Source organism: Ambystoma mexicanum, chromosome 10 (assembly GCF_040938575.1).
Source record: "Ambystoma mexicanum isolate Mex_15411 chromosome 10, UKY_AmexF1_1, whole genome shotgun sequence".
NCBI classification, from domain to species: domain Eukaryota; kingdom Metazoa; phylum Chordata; class Amphibia; order Caudata; family Ambystomatidae; genus Ambystoma; species Ambystoma mexicanum.
In genome coordinates this window covers 1,586,644,256-1,586,664,337 of record NC_090932.1, presented here as the reverse complement: position 1 = coordinate 1,586,664,337, position 20,082 = coordinate 1,586,644,256, and the positions used below count along the sequence as shown (strand labels likewise).

Below are 20,082 nucleotides of genomic sequence, written 5' to 3'. Positions count from 1 at the left end.
AAAATCTTCAATTATAGTAAACAAATAAAACCACCTAAACAAAATCCTATATTTTAAAAATGTAAATCTAACAATCTACCTCTGTAATATAATTACTTAGAGTAGATAAGTAAAACATTTGTCATGCATACAATTAAAATGTAATTCTTAATGTATCTAGGGGCCAAATTTACTAATGAAAATAAGTGAGGTGAGGCTAACTTATGCCAAAAACAAGTCGTAACTTCCGTGGAGGTCACTTGCACGTATTTACGAAAAGGACTTATGCCAAAAAACACTGAAAAGAGGAAGTCAAGAAAAAGAGCATACGTCAATGCGGAACTTCATAAGTATAATTGGCGTATTGGTGGATCTGGGTCTTGTGTGTGGATAGGAGGGCTCCCATAGGCTCCATCTATAGATTGAAGTTTACTCGGGAGAGGATGGAACCCTGCAGGACTCCACAGGTGACAGGTAGCATTGGCGATCTAGAGGAGTCCATCTGAACAAACTGCTTGTGGTTGGTGAGGTAGGACCTGAACGTAGGACAAGGTCGCTGATCCACGTGCACCGATGTAGTGTGTCCATGAGTGCCTGGTGGTCTACTGGTGGTCTACTGTGTTGAAAGCAGCCGAGATGTCGAGTAAAACCAGAAGGCAGGGTTGGCCATCGTGAAGGATGTTGAGGGCATTGTCGACCACCTGTATGGTTGCCGTCTCTGTGCTGCATCTGGGTCTGAACCGGGATTGGTTGGTTTGGAGGAGATTGTTGGTGTCGATGTGTTGCTGAAGTTGCACAGCTACCGCTTTCTTGATGATCTTACTTATGTGATGTAATGTAATTGGTTATTTATAATGTGCTTAATACCCAGAGGTCTCTAAGCGCGGACCTGGGGATCAAACCTGTGTGGCTGCACGTCGTCTTGCTTCCAAGATGAGCGCGTTGCCCCTGAGCTATCCTCCGGAGACTATATTTAGGAAGGGAAGATGGGTGATGGGGCGATAGTTACCTAGGTTGTCGGGATCCAGAGTGGGTTTCTTTAGCAGAGAGAGTGTTTTCCTGTCTTTAGGGTCGATGGGACGGTGCCTTGAGTTAGGGAGGGGTTGGCAACAATAATGTAGGTGATACCCAATTACTTTAATCGGCTACATCCTTATCCACAATTTCGTCAAGATCTCCCCAGTGTTCATTAACTATGTGGGAATTAACATGCTAGGGATCTACCTCTGTATGCCCACCCCAGGAATGTCTATTAATTCAAATAGAACCCCACATTGGTTTATGCTTTTGGCCACATTTACTCACTTGGATTCTCTCTGGGTTGGTGCGCAGATGTACTCATCAGGTAGTCAGCTCCTGGGAAGTAATACAGCTTAGTGGACTGCCTATCAGTGTGGCTTCAAAAGATAGCACACTCCAGATTCAATCCTGCTGCCTCTACTGGTCTCTGTTATGGAGCCACTCCAGCCTCAGCCCTTCTCTGCTTTCATTTCTAAGATTACGTTTTTTAATTCAGCCATTTCTTGCCTCCACCAGCTGGCAATCTGGGCAAGAATGTCATTTGCCGCCCATGAGAACCTCCAATATAAAAGATGTGTCAGTGACCTTACATGTGCCTGATATTTTTCCCTCCACATCGGCAACTCTAATGGCACTTCCTGGCAGAGTTGGACATGTGCCCCTCTCATTATTAGGAGTTTCTATTGGTATTTTCTCTAACAGAGGCAAGAAGCGATTTGTGGTGGGAACAGCTTCAGTGTTGACAGGTTGAGGGAGGGGAGGAGTTTCAGGGTCCCTGTTGCAGATATCACTAGCCCATATTAGTCAGCCTTATTCCTTAAAACATTAAATAAATACAAGTTAACAAGAAGAAACAATAACATAGGGTTAAAACCAAAACTTGTATCAAGCAGGAGAGAGAGGTCTTTTACTAGAAGGTATAACAGGCCTACTCGAAGCTCCGTGTTAGACCATTAAGTCAAGTTTAGAAGACAAGTAGGTAAGTCAGTTTATGCTGATCCGTTGGAGGAACAGCTTAAGTTGCTGGTTTTGTCCGTCTACCCTGCTGTGTTTAGCTGTCAACGCTAGCATAATCGTCATTGTGATCGGCTTCTAGGATTCTGGGTTGTTATCTCCTTTCTGCCTTGCTCCTTAATCCTTATGCCTTGCTTCTTAAAGGTATCAACACCCCGGTTCCTTTCCTGGTTAAAGTGCTCTGGGGGATCAAGGTGAAGCAAGGTAAAAAGGGAAACCCAGCTTGCCAAAGTTAATCAAAAGCTACACATGTGCTTTAGCCCCTGGGTGAGGAACTTCAAGAGTAGTCACTTTACTGGCGCTGCACAAGACAAACAGCCCAAACACCTCAACTTCGCACAGACTTGATAAAGCACTGACGCACCGAGAACCCCTCTTGTTGCCACAGGTTGCGGCAATGAAAGAAAGGGCATGCCCTCCAAACCCACCTCACTGATCCAGGGTATGCAGCGCAAACAGTGTGACTTTGCGGAACATTGATGTGGTGCTGATGCGTTGGCAACCCGTCTTGTAGGCAAGGGTTGCGTCAGTGAAAGAAAAGGGATGTGGCCTCCATGCCCACCTCACTGATCCAGCATCTTCAGCCGAAACAGCGTGACTAATTAAGCAATAACACCCGAATGTTGAATCCGACTCACGTCACGCTAACACGATCACATGAGATGCAATAAGTGGCCCGCCCGCCGGAAGCCGGACGAGCGGAGTAGAACGAAAGCACAGCATGACGTGCCTTATTTCACTCCCGATCTGCTCTCGCGCTGATACTCTGGCACGGCCTTCAAGCATTCCATCCGCCACCGGTACCACTGGCACTGGGACATAACACTGGCAACGAGGAGTCAGTACGGCCCATGCACATCAGCTATAATGCAGCGGAGCAATAGCGCCGGGAAAAAAAAAAATTTTTTGGAACCACTGAGGAGACACTCTCATCGACACACACCTGCCACAAGTCCACATGCTCAGGAACAGACAGAACAACACACGCATTGCTTTTCTTTTGTTTCTTGTCTTCTGTTCTCGCATGGACAACACAGAACAACAGGAAACACCACAAGTCGAGGGTGGATCAGCACACAAAGAAAATACCACAGGTGAGAAGGAACACAGCCCTGGCCCCCCCTTTAACACAGAAGTGAACACCCCCATGGGCCACAACATGGCCACAGGGTTTTCCACACCCATGGCCAGCACGTCAACAAGGCTAGCAGCTTCACTGCCACCCCAAGCACAATTTCCCTGTCACCAAGGGGGCGTAACAGCAGTGTGTGGACCATTCGACCAATAGACAGATCCATCATCTGTGGGGCCTCGCTGGACAATCTGGATCCATAAGTTTGAAATGGCCATGGAATGCAAGGACATCACCACGCTGAGGAAGATGAGGACACATCTGCTGCTGAACGTTGGTGATGATGTGTTGCACATTTTCAGCTTGCTAGTGATAGGCGACAGCGCAGACATGTAACAGCTAGCCAGAGACGCTCTAACTGCACACTTCATGCCACAACTCAATCCAGACTTTGAGACTTTCAACTTATGCACCACAGTGCAATCGGAGGAAGAAACACTGGACGCATACCATACACGCTTGAGGAGGTTAGCACTGTCCTGCGAGTTTGATGAAAACGCAAAGGATATAAGGCGCCAAATAATAAATGGTATGTCATCTGAGAAACTGCGCAGAGTGGTATTGAGTGAGAGAGGAATCACATTGGCAATGATACTTGAGTACGGATGCCAGAGGGAGCTGTCACATGGCAGGGCAGCCCAAATGAGCACCACCCTCCAGAAACTGCAAGTCGTACCAACAACAGCAAATATAGTGCAGGTTACGAATCGGCCATCACAAAGGGATGACAATAGCGAGACACACAACTCACCACGATGGCAGCCAGGAATCCCTGGTCCAACAGAGTGAGGTTGGTGTAGAGAGGCACGCCATGAGAGAAGGAACAACCCAGCACAAGGGAACATGTGCAGAGCCTGTGGCCGAAGAGACCCTTATGCACTTGTCTGCATAGCATCAGCGGGTCAGAAACACCCCACAAAGAAGAAGAAACAGACTCAGACATGCTTGGTAGCAACTGAAAACAATTCATCGATGGGCGAATCAGGGGATGAAGACGAGGAAGCAGCAACAGCAATCGCGGCTGGAAGAGTGAAGATCAAGGCAAAAACACCCAGAAGAAAAAAGGAAAAGTCCAAAATGCCTTGTAAACATACAGGTACAAGAGACGTTGATGACCATCGACACAGGAGCATCAGTAAAGGTCATGCCGACAAGCATGTTCCGGAGACTTTGTCTGCAGCCCATACTCAAGCACACAGACACCCAACTGTTCACCTATGACAGCAAGAAACCGCTCCCAGTCTTAGGGCGATTAAGAACCACATTGAGCAGAGGCAGCACAACATCAACTCCAAAATATACGTGGTGAACGCTGGCATGAGTGTCTACTCAGTTGAGAGGCCGTGGCAAACCTGGGACTCATCAAGTTCATTTGTGATGAAACAGACTCCCCAGAGATCACCAGTTTACTGGCAAAACACCTGAGCATCCTACAGGGCATTGGATGCCTCAATGGGAAACTGATTAAGCTTCAATCGATCAGACAGTGCAACCAAGGGCAGTTCGCCACAGAAGAATCCCCTTTCACTTGAGGGACATTGTGGCCAAAGAACTGCATGAACTCAAAAAGGCAGGTATCATCGAGCAAGTCACTGGCCAAACCCCTTGGGTGTCTCCGATGGTTGTCGTAAAGAAGCCAAAACAGGTATGGGTATGTGTAGTTATGCGCCAACCCAATGCAGCCATAAAGAAGGAGGGACACATCACCCCAACATTGGACGAGCTCATCACGGACCTCACAGGGTCGAAGATTTTCTCCAAAATAGACCTCAATGCCAGATATCACCAGCTCAAATTACACCGAGACTCGAGGTACATAACTACTTTCTCAACCCATCTGGGCCTGCAGCGTTACAAGAGGCTATGCTTCAGGATATCCTCGGCAGAGGAAGTTTTCCAACAGGCCATCCAGGAAGTAATCCAAGGCATTTCTGCAATACTCAACGTCAGTGACGATATCCACATCCACGCTAAAAACAGGGAGGAACATTTACTTCATCTAGAGACAGTGCTCGACAGGTTGGGGAAAGCAGGATTCACGATCCACAGGGATAAATGCGAGTTCATGAAGGAGGAGATCACTTTCTTTGGCTATGTGTTCAACGAAGAAGGGTTATCAGCCGACCCCTAGAAGGTAGCGTATAAAAAAGAAGCCTCCCCTCCAATCACACCAATGGAAGTGTGCAGTTTCCTGGGCATGGCCACGTACTGTGGCAGATTTAACCCCAATCTGGCCACCATGTCAGAGCCAGTCCGTGAACTCACCAGGCAAAACGTCAAATGGGAATGGAACCCACAATGCATAGAAGTGTTTGAGTACATCAAGAAATCATTGTCGGCCAACACCACGATGGACTACTATGACCCAGCTCCTGTGGGGATGCTGACATTTCCAAATCTATCTTTACGGACAGAGTTTCAGGACATTCACTGACCACAAACCATTCCTCCCTATCTTCACTGGGTCATCAGTACACCCTCACGCCAGGATAGGAAAGTGGTTACTGTACCTGCAGCAGTACGTTTCTGAGCTGGTGTGCCAGGCGGGGCGGACAACCCCAAGACTTCCTATCGATGCACCCACGCCCAGTGACAAGAGGCGAAGTGAACGAGGCAGAGGAGACAGAGGAACACATCTGTCAAGTTATCCACGCCACTGAGCCCAGAGCAGTCAGCATCGAAGACATCGTTGAGGCCACACAAGGCGACTTGTGCTGTGACATCATCAAAAATACGATCATTGCGGGTAATTGGAACGTGTTTCTTAAAAATGTCCACAATCGCACGCTGTTAGCCAGCGAAATACTGACAGGGATGTTTGCGGTGTGGCAGGAACTGTCAATAACAAGCGAGGGTCTGATCCTAAGAGGCATCCGGATAGTGATTCCCTGCAGCTTACAAGACAGGATCGTCTACCTGGCACACAAGGGGCACCAATGGATGGTCCATGCGTAGGCCAGGATAAGACATCGGGTGTGGTTTCCTCGCCTAGACACAAAGGCAGAGGACATTGTCGGGGCCTGCCTCCCATGCCAAATCAGAGGTGCACTCCTGCACACTGAACCGATCCAATCCAATCGGCGGAAGGCGGATCCTCCAGGTGGGACGCCATCAGTATTGACTTTTGTACTCTACAGGAGGGCATCTACCTCCTGGTAGCAATTGACGACCACTCATGGAACCCTGAAGTGGAGATCATCACATCGACCTCAGCTGACACAGTTATCCCTGCACTGGAGAAAATGTTTGCAACGCATGGTCTACTGTGACATGGAAAGAGCGACAACGGCCCCCTTTTCAGGGGGCTGAGTTAAAGAAATACATGGAAGAACTTCATATCCAATACCACCACATCACCCCCCCTGGCCACAAGCCAATGGAGATGTGAAGAGGTTTTTGAGGACAATTAATACGGTGTTACGCATCTCCAAATGGCAAAACAGCCAAAGGAGGGTGGACCTATACCGGTTTTACGGAACTACCGAGTGACACATCATAGCCCACAAATCTACCCCCGGCAGACCTCATGTACGGGACAATGGTCAACTTGTCCATTCCCCATCACCCGAGCAAGGGTGTCGTAACTTGCCGCGTAGTGGAGAGTAATGGATCTCTGTCCACAAATCACCCACAGGGATGAGTAAATAAAATCCCTGTGCGAGCTTTGAGGCCACAGGTGTTTATGTTTCTTCGCCGGATCTGATGACGTCCTGGACCCCGGAGGCTGTTAAATGGAAGGTAAGGTTAGCACAGGCAAACACAGTACTGTGATATGCAGAAGCGTGTAAGAATCTCTTACCTAAACCCAACCGGGATGATAATGGGGTGTTGGGCCTGGTGCGGGGGAGCGCCGTAGATCCGGACAGCCGAGTCAGCCGTGTCCCAGGTGATAGTAGCCGGCTGCACCTGTAACCTGGCTGTAACTTGGTAGGCACTTGAGTTTACCACGTAGCGCCAGTGGCCGAAGATCGTAGAGTCAAGAAAGGGCAATCCGAAAGCAATCCGTTAAGCAAAAGCCGAGTGTCCAAAGTACCAATATCCGATCGACAAGATCCGAGGAGTCAGCAAGCCAGTCCGTGTTTCGTAAGCCAAGGTCCAAATCCGTAGTATCAACGTGAATGCTGCAATTGCCGAACAGAGCCGTAGAACAGCTGTGAAGCGGTGAGTGAACCCGAACTTCCCGGCTTTATGCGTGCCGGCTCCCGATCACGTGAGCGGAACTCTGGGCACGTGATCGGGAGAGCACCGCGGAACCAGGAAGTAACCGCAATCGGGTGTTCCAACCCGATCGTAGCCTCCATGGGAGTTGCCAATGGAAGCGAGGCAGCACCCGGGTCGGACTCTCCGCGCTGCCCGTCCTCGTTGACTATGGCGACTCCCTCGCACCCTAGGTAAGGAGTTGTCCCGGGAGGTGGGCTGCAACACGGGGACAGTAACTGTGTGTGCTGGTGTATCTGAGAAGGCGCCTGTTGGCGGGACTGGTTTGTGTATGACAGAGCCCCCCCTCAACGGCCCACGACCACGTGGGCAGGAAGGGTGATCCCGGTGAAAATGTGAAACAAGCCTCGGGGCATGGACGTCCCTAGCAGGAACCCAACAGCGCTCCTCGGGGCCAAAACCCACCCAGTCAACAAGATACTGAAGCCCGCCCCTGATAAAGCGAGAACCCAAAATAGCAGAAACTTCATATTCCACGGAGTCACCCACCGCCACCGGGTCAGGCGTAGACCGGAGACGAGTAGGGGCCGGACAGGGTTTCAACAATGAGGTGTGGAATACGGGGTGGATGCGCCAGGAAGCAGGGACTGAGAGGCGATAGGCTACAGGGTTGATCACAGCAGTGATTTTATACGGGCCCACAAAACGGGGTAAAAGTTTGCGACAACCAGACAGCCTAAGGTGACGAGAAGAGAGCCAAACCCTATCCCCCACAACATAGGAAGGTGCCACCGCCCTCCTTTGATCCGCCGCGGCTTTCATGGACTCCCGGGCCTCCTGAAGATGAGTAAGGGTCCGAGCTTGAACAGCCGACAAGTCGCGGGCACAGGCGACAGCAGCTGGGTTGACAGAGGGTGCTAGGTCCGGGATAGGTAAGGTGCGTGGGTGCTGGCCATACAAAACATAAAAGGGGGAAGAGCCAGTGGAGGAATGTGTGGAATTATTATACGAAAACTCAGCAAGATGCAGCAAGCCCAGCCAGGATTGCTGGTGTTGTAAAATCAAACAACGCAAATATTGTTCCATGGCCTGGTTCACCCTCTCAGTCTGGCCGTCCGTCTCCGGGTGGTAAGCGGAGGAAAAGCGGGAATCTATACCCAGGAGAGCCGTGAGAGCCCACCAGAACCGAGAAGTGAATTGGGGTCCCCTATCCGAAACAATAATCGTGGGCAACCCAAAGAAACAAAAGACCGATTTAAAGAAGAGACCGGCCAAAGCTGGGGCAGAAGGGATGCCAGAACAAGGAATGAAGCGAGCCATTTTGGAAAATGAATCGACCACCACCCATATGGTGTCGAATCCCTTTGTCCGGGGTAGGTCAGTTACGAAATCCATGGAAACCGTGTGCCAGGGCCTGGGGGGTACAGGCAACGGAAGTAGGAGCCCCACTGGACGCCCCCTACGATGCTTACACTGGGCATATATAGCACAGGTGTTAACATACCCTTCTACGTCGCGTTTCATGGAGGGCCACCAACACCAACGCCTGAGAATGTCCAACGTGCGTTTCTGTCCCGGATGGCCATTGATGGCGCTATCGTGGGACCATTTCAGAGCAAGATTGCGAGTGTCGGTCGAAGGCAACCACAACCTGTCTTGGATATAGGGCAACCCTTCATGAAACACCGGATCCCACTCGGTGACCTGATCGGGATGTAGTGAAACCCATGTGCGAAGCGAGTCCAGCAGAGACAAAGGTGGGGTGCAAAGGCAAATAACATGTTGGTTTAACAGGTTTTCTGGGAACACAGGTAAGGATACCCCACCCGGAGAGCGAGATAATGCGTCCGCCTTCCCATGGGACAGACCGGAACGGTGTTTGATCTGGAAGTCAAAGGCCGCAAAGAATAAGTGCCACCGCACCTGCCGACTATTGATGCACTTGAGCGAGGCCAGATCCTGGAGATTGCGGTGGTCGGTGAACACCATGACTGTGTGCTTCGCCCCCAACAGATGGTGCCGCCAGACCAAGAAAGCATCTTTGATGGCGAGCAGTTCTTTCTCCGTGACGGTGTAATGTAGTTCCGTAACAGAGAATTTCCGGGAATGAAATGCCAGCGGATGCAAATGACCTGAATGATGGCAACGTTGGGACAGGACTGCCCCGAGAGCGAAAGAGGACGCATCGGCCTCCACAATAAAGGGGAGTTCCGGGTCGGGATGTTTCAGGACAGGGGCAGTAGTGAATGCAGTTTTCAGTGCGTCAAAAGCCGCCTGGTGATCAACCAACCAGACAAAAGGCGATTTGGGGCTGGTTAGAGCAGTGAGGGGAGCTACCAGAGACGAGAAGTCCTGGATGAAACGCCTATAGAAATTCGAGAACCCAAGGAATGATTGCAAGGACTTGAGACTGTTGGGTTTTGGCCAGTCCAAAACCGCACGGACTTTGGACTGGTTCATGGCCAAACCCCCAGGTGTAATGTGGAATCCCAGGAATTCAACGCTTTCAGTGTGAAACTGGCACTTCTCGGGTTTGGCGTAGAGTGAGTGTTGGCGGAGACGGGACAGCACTTCGCGGACGTGCACTATATGTTCTTTTACGTCCTGCGAGTATATGAGGATGTCGTCAAGGTATACTGCCACGCATACGTCCAACAAATCATGAAAAACTTCGTTCATGAAACGTTGGAAGGTAGCAGGGGCATTACAAAGCCCGAAGGGCATGACCACGTATTCGAATAATCCGTAACGTGTACAGAAAGCCGTCTTCCACTCGTCTCCGGAGCGGATTCTAACCAGGTTATAGGCCCCGCGGAGATCGAGTTTTGTGAAAATGGTAGCATGGCTTAACCTGTCCAGTAAGGGAGTGATCAATGGTATTGGGTATCGATTTTTTATGGTGATGGAATTAAGTCGGCGGTAGTCCACACAAGGACGCAGATCGCCCTCCTTTTTTGGGACAAAGAATATGGGGCTAGCAGCCGGAGAGGTGGAGGGACGTATATGACCGACCTTCAATGCGACTTGGATATAATCCTTCAACGCTTGTTCTTCTGATGGAGATAAGGAGTAGATGCGGCCTGAGGGAATCACGGAATCAGGAATTAGGTCAATGGGGCAGTCATAGGATCGGTGTGGTGGGAGCACCTCCGAGGAACCCTTGCCGAATACCTCATGGAAATCGCTGTAATCAGTAGGGAAACCAACGGCAACAGCTCCCACTACATGAGGCTCGAGAGCCATAGGGATATCCTCTTGCAGTGTGAGCTGTGCTATGCCCCCTAGGGCCCGTGGGGGTGATTCTGCGTCGTCAGGTGCGGTGAGACAAAAATTCTGGCACGTCTCAGATTCAAAATGGACCTGCCCCGACTTCCAGTCAATCAAGGGGTTATGTAGATGTAACCAAGGAAGACCCAGGATGATTCCGAACTGTGGCATCGTAATCAGATCAAATGTGATGATTTCCTGATGCGTGTTTTGTATAGTGAGGGTGATGGGGGCGGTTTGTTGCTTGATAGGGCCTGATATCAGTGCTGTACCATCCACTGCTTGTACTGGCTCAGGGTGTTGCTTGGTGATCAGAGGTAGGTTTAAGGATCTGGCCAAAGTTATATCGATATAATTGCCCGTGGCGCCTGAATCGATGTAAATCGAGACGACATGGGATATGTCGGGTGTAGGGTTAAGCATGGCCTGTACCAACACTGGCCTGATCCTGCCAAAAGCGGGGTTCCTATCCGGGGAAATGGAAGTATTGTTCGATCCAGCCCCCGGATCTAGGGTCGAGCGTTCGGAAAAACCGGATTCTTGAGTTTAGGGCGTCTGGGACAGGATTTTACAAAATGGCCAATTAGACCACAGTAAAAACAGGCATGGTCGGTTCTTCTGCGTTCCCTTTCTGATGGCGTGATGGGACTGCGAATACCACCTATTTGCATGGGTTCGATGCCTGTACCAGAGGAAGAGGAGGGTGAAATGGGGATTCCTGTTTCAGACCGACGTTCGGAACGTCTTGCGTCAATTTGTAATGCGAGGTCCACTAACTCAGTGTGGGTAGTGGGCAAAGATGGAACCACGGCCATAGCATCCTTCATGGTGTTATTAAGCCCCCTATAGAAAACGACCGCCCTCTTTGGTTCAGGCCAAGATGTCTCAGCGACTAGTTGATTAAAACGAGCAATGTATTCAAGGAGAGAACTCCTCCCTTGAGTCAGATCTAACAGCTCGAGGTCCCGAGACTGGGCTTTGTGACGCGTGTCGAACACACGGGACAATTCTGTGACTAGTAGTTCAAAATCGTATAGGACGGGGTTGTCGTTCTCCAGCAAAGGGTTGGCCCATTCTGCCGCGGTGCCGGCCAGGTGGGACAAGGTGAACGCCGCTTTAGTGGTGGCGTTAGGGAAAGCCTGAGGTCTACAGAGGAAATGCAGTTTACACTGGTTTACAAATGTGCGAAATTTTTTAGGGTCACCGTGGAACCTTTCTGGAGCAGCCAAGGGAAAAGGCGTGGACATGAGTATCGGAACCTGAGGTGCTGCAGGAGCAGTAGGAGGCTGAGGTATAATCGGCTGGACAGCTGGGGGTTGCGCTGCAGCAGCAGCCTCCCCGAACTCCGCATCAGCGGGCAAGGGATGTTGTGTGCTCTGAATCAAATCTAACCTCTGGTGTATTGTAGCAGTAGCGGCAACCAGATCTGCTCTTAGTAATGTGAGTGCCTGTACCAAGGCAGCCACGGGGTCCTCTGGTTCCATACTCTCCACGACGCAACGGCTTCACAGTCTGTCGTAACTTGCCGCGTAGTGGAGAGTAATGGACCTCTGTCCACAAATCACCCACAGGGATGAGTAAATAAACTCCCTGTGCGAGCTTTGAGGCCACAGGTGTTTATGTTTCTTCGCCGGATCTGATGACGTCCTGGACCCCGGAGGCTGTTAAATGGAAGGTAAGGTTAGCACAGGCAAACACAGTACTGTGATATGCAGAAGCGTGTAAGAATCTCTTACCTAAACCCAACCGGGATGATAATGGGGTGTTGGGCCTGGTGCGGGGGAGCGCCGTAGATCCGGACAGCCGAGTCAGCCGTGTCCCAGGTGATAGTAGCCGGCTGCACCTGTAACCTGGCTGTAACTTGGTAGGCACTTGAGTTTACCACGTAGCGCCAGTGGCCGAAGATCGTAGAGTCAAGAAAGGGCAATCCGAAAGCAATCCGTTAAGCAAAAGCCGAGTGTCCAAAGTACCAATATCCGATCGACAAGATCCGAGGAGTCAGCAAGCCAGTCCGTGTTTCGTAAGCCAAGGTCCAAATCCGTAGTATCAACGTGAATGCTGCAATTGCCGAACAGAGTCGTAGAACAGCTGTGAAGCGGTGAGTGAACCCGAACTTCCCGGCTTTATGCGTGCCGGCTCCCGATCACGTGAGCGGAACTCTGGGCACGTGATCGGGAGAGCACCGCGGAACCAGGAAGTAACCGCAATCGGGTGTTCCAACCCGATCGTAGCCTCCATGGGAGTTGCCAATGGAAGCGAGGCAGCAAACCGGGTCGGACTCTCCGCGCTGCCCGTCCTCGTTGACTATGGCAACTCCCTCGCACCCTAGGTAAGGAGTTGTCCCGGGAGGTGGGCTGCAACCCGGGGACAGTAACTGTGTGTGCTGGTGTATCTGAGAAGGCGCCTGGTGGCGGGACTGGTTTGTGTATGACAAAGGGTGTGGATGACATCGACAGTGGACGGACTCACAGCAAAAGCGTTGCGGCCAATGAGTACATGAGTATCAAGAGGAACACCACGGAAGCCCGACACATGGCAGGTGACACAGTGTTGGTGTTGTGGAACCCCACGAAGCATAAACTAGATTCGAGGTATGACCACCTACAGTAGAAAGTAATAAAGACTGAAGGGACGGCAAGCAAAGGACAGCAAACCATCATGAGAAACGCATCCTGGTTCAAGAAGGTGCCAAGGAGATGTGGGTGGATGGAAGTGACCAACCACAAGCAGGGGATGACTCTGTACAGCACCATAAGGCACCATTGGTCGAAGAGGAGGATACCGGAGGAGGCTGTGCAGGTGAGACATCAGACGGACAAGATGCGCCCGACCAGAGAGAAGGTGAGCAGGATGGGGGAGGTGAATCAGAAACAATGCCGTCCTGCGGCTCCATAGATATAGTTTTAGGGCTGCACCCAAAGCCCCAGCAATCCTGTGAGACTATGAGTGGTAAGACCACAACGACGCTTTGGGGATGTGCTGTGTTGGAAGCAAAAAGTGTCTGCCCTGCCTGCAGTGGACTAGAGTATGCAGGGGGACCCCCATGTTTGTTCACAGTTATTGTTAAAGTTGTGTTTATTTAAAATAAAGGAGGAATGTTGTATCTGCCTCACATCACGCTAACGCGATGACATGAGGCGCAGTTAAGGGCCCGCCGGCTGGAAGCCGGCAGAGCAGAGCAGAACAAAAGCACAGCATGACGTGCCTTATTTAACTCCCGATCAGTGCCACGCTGACACTCTGGCGCGGCCTGCAAGCATTCCATTCCCTGCCAGCACCACTGGCGTAGGGACATAAAACTGATCCGACTGGCCGGATCGGGTGATAATGGCCTGTGGCGCGATTTACAGGATGAGCTAAGCAAGGGTCTCAACAATGGGCCCCGGCACCGTTACCACTTGATCTGGCACTCTGGATTGGTTGTTACTGATATTAATACCCTGGGTTTTTAATCTATGATGCTTAGAGTAAGGATTTTGTTTTAAATAATGGGACCCACTCTCACGGAATCCCATTCATTCCAACAACAACGTACCTACGATGGTAACCCGGGACGTGGTGCAGCGGCGCTGCACAGCCCAAGGAAGCAGGTACGTGGAGTAAGAAGGTGGTCAGGTTAGGGAGCAGTGACTGGAGAGAAGAGGAGTGGGGAAAGATGGCAGGGCGAGTGAGAACAGCCTTTATGTTGCTCGGAATGTGGTCTTGGACCGTGGGATTTAGCCCATCGATCAGAGCAACTTGATTGGCTGGCTCCCTCGCCCCTGTTACTGATGTAAGTTATAAGCCCCCATCACACATTTTTCTCCTTGCTATTTTCAGCCTTTAGTTCTCAATCATAATTTTGGCAGGACATGCTCCCCATGGACCCCAATGATGGGGTGCCAGTGTGGGAGGGCGGAAATACAACCTTATTACATCTTAATATGCTACTATAATGAGGTCATTGTTGAGGGTTGGTGAGTGTCTCATACTCAGTTCTCCCCATTTCTTCACTGTCCTGATGGAAGAAGGTTTGGGTCCATGCATTAATGCTGCAGTTGTTCATGGCTGGCCTGGGTAGAACTGAACTTTTTTTTAGATCTCTTTTGATCTGGGCTGGATCTTGTGAGTGATAAGAGGCATTACCTGGCACATGCATCTTTTAAGAGGACTCTGTCAGCTAATGGGTCTTACTTTTGATCGACAGAAGGGACCCCCAAGTTGTGGCTCTACTGAATCGTGGATTTTTAGGAGTGATTTTACACAGTACAGCCCATGCACTGGCATGGCCAGCTTTACAGTCCTTTTATTCATGGTGGTCTTTGGGTGATCTGGGACAATGCCACGTTAAATGGGGAGGTGGGAGGGCCAGTGTGTACCATTGCACTGCCCTCAGGTGAAGGAGTGCCAAGGAATGTGACTATGTCTTGCACTAACTTTGGACCCTCGAGAGAATGTGTTTCTGGCATGTTATTGTCCTGTCTGTGGCTAAGGATTTGTTAGGGAGAATTCTCCAGAATGGCTAATTTCCCTTACCTACTGAGTCCCTCAGCAGCTTTGCTGGATTTCTAGGATTTATTTTTCACCTGGTAAGAGTGTGAGCCTTTTTTCCCACATGTGTTTTGCTGTGTGTGTTTTAACATTCTTGTGTTCATAGACTGTGGAGCCTCATCTACTCCATAGGCATCATCGTTTTACTGTGTGTTACACAGCACCTTCAGTGCAGTGACACGGGGTTGTCTTTTAGACTTCCCAACTCAAACTCCATTTTCTGGGACTGTCTACTGTCTCCCAGAACATGTAAAGTTGCCATTGACTTTATTAGTCTCTTTAAAAATCCCACAGAGCCAGTGCAAACTATCTTACATAGAGTACTGGAAAGGGTTAATACTCATCCCTTTTTGTCTGTTTCTCTTGGAGCATTGTTTCGATCCCTTTTCATCAAGACTTGGCTGGTGGCAATGGTAACTACGCTATTTTTACTACCGCGGTTATCTTAAATAACCTTAGTATTGTTTTAGGCTATCTTGGTAGCCTCGAACTTAAACCCGCTGGACCATATCCGTTTTTATACAGTTCCAGCTGGGTTTATTTGCCATTTCTTTTGAAAATGTCTTTCTCGTGTTTTACTCCGCGCGCCAATCCAGGTTTGGTTCCTTTGTTCACCGTCTTTTCGCGGGCTTCTCCGCAGAAGCCCTCCTTAGGCACCTGAAAGTCTGGGTAGGCAGTATGTGAAGGAGGGGTTTTAGGACCTCTGCCATTGGTTCCCTTGGTAACCCAAGTCGCACTCCTGTTTGATTGGCTAGGTGATTGTCCCGCCAGGACAGCCAACCTGCTGTGTGATTGACAGCAGGCTGTGTGAATCAGGGAAAAATGCATAAAAAGCAGGTTTCTGGGATTGGAAAGGCAGAGTCGCCACTGGAACGAAAGAAGAGGACCCCTACAACGACTGAACTGCCCGGTGAAGCCCTGATGCAGGTCTGAATCTTCAGACTCCAACGACAGAGAAGAACTACCAGGAATCTTCTTCACCTGAGCTAGTGGGACCAACCAGTTTGCGCAAACTGCAAGCCAGGACTCCCTCCTCTGGTCGAATTTGCTGTACAGAGCTACAGTGAACCGGATAGCCAGGAAGGTTGGACCCTGCTTGGGTTTTAAGGAGCGCACCTTTTATTTGTTGCTTTGCTCTGCTGCTGGTTTCTTCCGTGGGCAGTGCAGGACCCTCCAGTCTTCCTGCTTCATGTCAGTCCGACAGTCGCTTCAGGAACCATGAGCCTGCAGGACCTGCCAGTAACGTTTGCTTCAGCTACATCTTCTTCTCCATTTAAAGGTACTGTGCAAATCCGGTTGTTCCTTTTTGTCCAGCCACGGTGAAGGTGTGTGAAACCTTTCGCCAATCCGAGGGCTTGTCCTTCGCTACTCTTTAAACTAACTTTTCTACCGACCAACTTCGTCCGGAACTCTTGACAAAGACTTAACCGCGAGCTACCCTGAACTGTGTGATCTTGCGCAAAAGACTTTTGTCCTATTGACTTTGACCCTAAGCCTTTTTGGTTTGATTCCATCATTGTAGTTCCTCTTTCTAGATTGCCCTGCTTACTTACCTGTTGGTGCTGCTCAATTTGTATCTAACATTGTCTTTCACTCCCTTTTTAAATTGTTGTAGTGCCATTTTGCTCACACTTCATTGTTGAGCTTAACTTGTCCAGAATCTATTGGGAGTGGTGTGGTGTACTAAGAGTGTGATTTGTCAACTGCTTCACTTTAGGGAGATGTTATACAACTGATGTGTAAATAAATGTATATTCTTTTACTCAGAAACCTTGAGTCAGTGTTTGTTTGAATCATAGTAATTGCTGTCCTTTGTGTAACTATTGATACTGCTCACTTGCTCTTGAGATAAGTCTGGCTGCTCAGCCATCGCTATCACTTTACTGTGTAGTACACGCTTGTAGCAAAGGTGAATTTGTACTGTCACTTGTAGTCTTAATTGTGTGTGGTGTTCCAAAGGGTCCTGCGTATAATTCTGCCTAACAGGTTTTTATCTCACTTCCCTATCGCTCTGCGTCACCGTGATGCATCGTTGCTGTGCTTGACTTGACAGTAATAATTAGCGTCGTCCTCCCCCAGAGACCCCGTGATGAGCAGGTGGTAGGTGTTACTGGAGGGGTCTTTGGAGACTGAGAATCTAGCCGGCGTTCCAGAAGGTCTGCTTAAGCTAGAAAAGTAATTTAGCAGGTACCTGGGGGGGCTCCCGGGTTTCTGCTGGTACCAGTAGATGTAATAGCCACTGACACTGAACCCACTGCCCATGACACAGGGCAGTCTGGCATTCTGCCCTGGGGTCACTGACACTGAGGGCGGCTGCGTCAGCATAGGCTGAGCCTGGGACCTGGAACCTACAAAACAGAAACACAGAATGCATCATGAAGCATAATCGTAACCATTCGATTTTTAAATGCTATGAAAGCGAGATAGAACTATCAGCCCTTACTGGCAGAGAGTGCACAGAGCACGAGGAGGGTAGTCACCCAGGACATGGTGCAGGGTGCAGCAGAGCACTGATTTCTGATGCAGAGAGATCTCTGGGTGACATCCCCCCGTCCCCCAGAGATACTTAAACAACTGCAGGGAGGGGAGCAGCCCTCATTATGCAAATGTGCTCAGAGGAGGTGGATGGGCTAGGGCTGTAGTCTGTCCCCCTCACAACCTTTAATCCTATACCTAGAGTTTCCACACTTCCGGGTTTACTCCAGACTGACCTATTTTAAGAGTTGTGTCAGTTTTACAGACTCTACATCTGGATTGTATCTCTCTGTTGGGTCAGCAGTCTGAGTTTCAAGAGTCAGAAGTCAGGGGCCTAGCAGCCAAACAGGCACCTGGGGTTTTGAGGTGTGTGTCCCTCTGCCAGGCTGTCAATTGCATCTTAATTCTCTGGTGTTACCCTTGGATCTGTGATGCACAACTCTGTTGTCAGATAAGGGCTACCCAGTGGGCAGCAATTAATGGGAAATGGGTCACAGTAGAAAGTTCCCTTTCATGTTAGAAAATTCAAACTCTTCATGCTAAGTGCCACTGTTGGGCTATTCATTTTGATAGTCCATATGCATTATAGAGCAAAGTCCAGACAAATGGTCTCACCAGATGGTTCGTTTATTTGTGAAAGAAAAGGTAAACTGTACATGTATACACATTTAGAAAGTTGCCTCCTTGTTTGAAAGTGAAAAAAGTTAATTGTTTTCTAAACTGTCCATCTTTATTACAGCTATGCACAAAAATATGCTGGCTGCCTGTTTTCAAAAGTGAAAAGAGCAAACAATGATTAATAATAATAGAAGCAACACACTGCAGATTTCAGACACCTGAAGTTGTTGGAATGTCACCTTTGAATAAGGCATGAAGGCCCGCCTCCTTTCTGTGACGTGCAGCGCTGCAATGCAGAATGAAAAGCAATAGGATGAATACCTGAATGCAGAGAGACACTCTGCCCATGATGTACCATTCACCAAGGCCGGCCCTAGGAATTGTGGGGACAGGTGCAGCCAATTAATTGCGAGGCCCCTTAATTTGCATATGACCACATATGACGAGACATCACTCCAACCTGACCTTGGAAGGATGAAACTTGAGGGGATTGGAACCTGTGGCCGAGCAGTTTAAACATAGATCTCAGCGGTAGGCGCATTGACCCAATGGCTATCATTGCTGCATGCATATTGATTTATGAAACACTGAGTATAAAAGATACTCGCTTGCCATCCTCCTGTCCCTTTACCCATCACACACACATAGACATTTGCTGTCCTTTTGCCAATTTGTAGTTTTGACATTTTGTTGCAACCTTTGCCTTTATTTAACAAATTAATCATTCAAATGTTACCGTGTGCCTCCTATCTGCCATGCACATGTGCTATACTAGTGAACAGTTGAATATCAAATGTGGGGCTGCATGGCTCACTCATCGCTGCACACTACAGTGCAACACATTTGACATCTTTCATTTTACTAGGTCAGATATTCTGTGTGCCCAGTGTTACAAAATCGTATTGAATGTAGGTCGCTTCACTTTTGCCTGTTACCACAAATAGACTTTATGAATCACAACCAGAGCTTTCTACGGCCTAATTAAGAACATTTTAATATGGGCCACATGGCAATAAGTTAAAAAGGGTGCAACAGCTCAGTGGGTAATAGATATGAGCAGGAGTCAGGGTGCAGCCTGAAATGAACTGTGCTTAATCAAAGCATTGCAACTCCAGCTTTTACTCTTCACAGCGCTATAAAATGAGCAGCATTGGCTTAAATAATTAACATAAAACATAACATATTCATCACAAAAATCCTCCATGCATGCAGAGAAGTGCTGCATAAACCTTATAACGCATACAGCAAGAAACAATTGTGTTTGTGGGTGTGCTACAGAAATTATTAATGCTCCTTTTCAAAACATACAAGGCGGGCAAAACAGCAATGTGAATCAGATTTATCAGTAGAATAATTTTTAGGATAAGAACAGAATATTGCACCATATCAAGGAAGGGAGGAGATAATTTTGCCCTATTTTGTAAATGGGTCTCTATCCAACATTTTACAAAATACAAACACCTCTCTGCTGAGAAGACAGCAGGGAGAAGGGCTCAAGACATAGGTGGGGCAAAGGGAGGAGACGTTGGGAAAATGGAGAGGTAAAATGGATGGAGAAGGGGCAGCGACAGATGACATGGGGAGATGGGCTGGTGAAACTGGTGGAGGAAAGTCTGGTGACACTGGGAAAGGGGCAAATTACATGGAGAGAAGGGAGGGGAGAAGGGGTTGGTGAAACAGAGGAATGGGTAGATGACATGGGGAGATGGGCTGGTGAAACTCTTGGGGGAAATGCTGGTGACACGGGAGAAAAGGAGCAGAACATATGGAGATGACATGGCAGATGACATGGTGAGAAGGGGCATGTGGCAGAAAAAGAAGGGGTAGGTAACAGGAGGTGAAGGGGCACGGGTAAGAAGTGTCTGGTGACATTGGGCAGTGGGCAGATG

The 20,082-nt window shown here is 49.2% G+C and overlaps 1 protein-coding gene across 7 annotated transcripts in view; it reads right to left on the bottom strand.

Moving 5' to 3' along the window:
- Positions 1-20,082, bottom strand: part of IGLL1 (immunoglobulin lambda like polypeptide 1) — a 1,070,724-nt gene that overhangs the window by 207,382 nt on the left and 843,260 nt on the right. Inside the window, exons 1-2 of one of the 7 annotated variants that reach the window (XM_069619926.1) lie at positions 17,544-17,604; positions 17,127-17,448 (exon numbers count right to left, since the gene is read on the bottom strand). The exons of the other annotated variants lie outside the window; for them this stretch is intronic. Of the exons in view, the coding sequence (XP_069476027.1) occupies positions 17,127-17,448; positions 17,544-17,589 (368 nt within the window). The 5' untranslated portion in view covers positions 17,590-17,604. Of the gene's footprint in view, positions 1-17,126; positions 17,449-17,543; positions 17,605-20,082 lie in introns of those variants that run through there. 7 annotated transcript variants of the gene reach the window in all.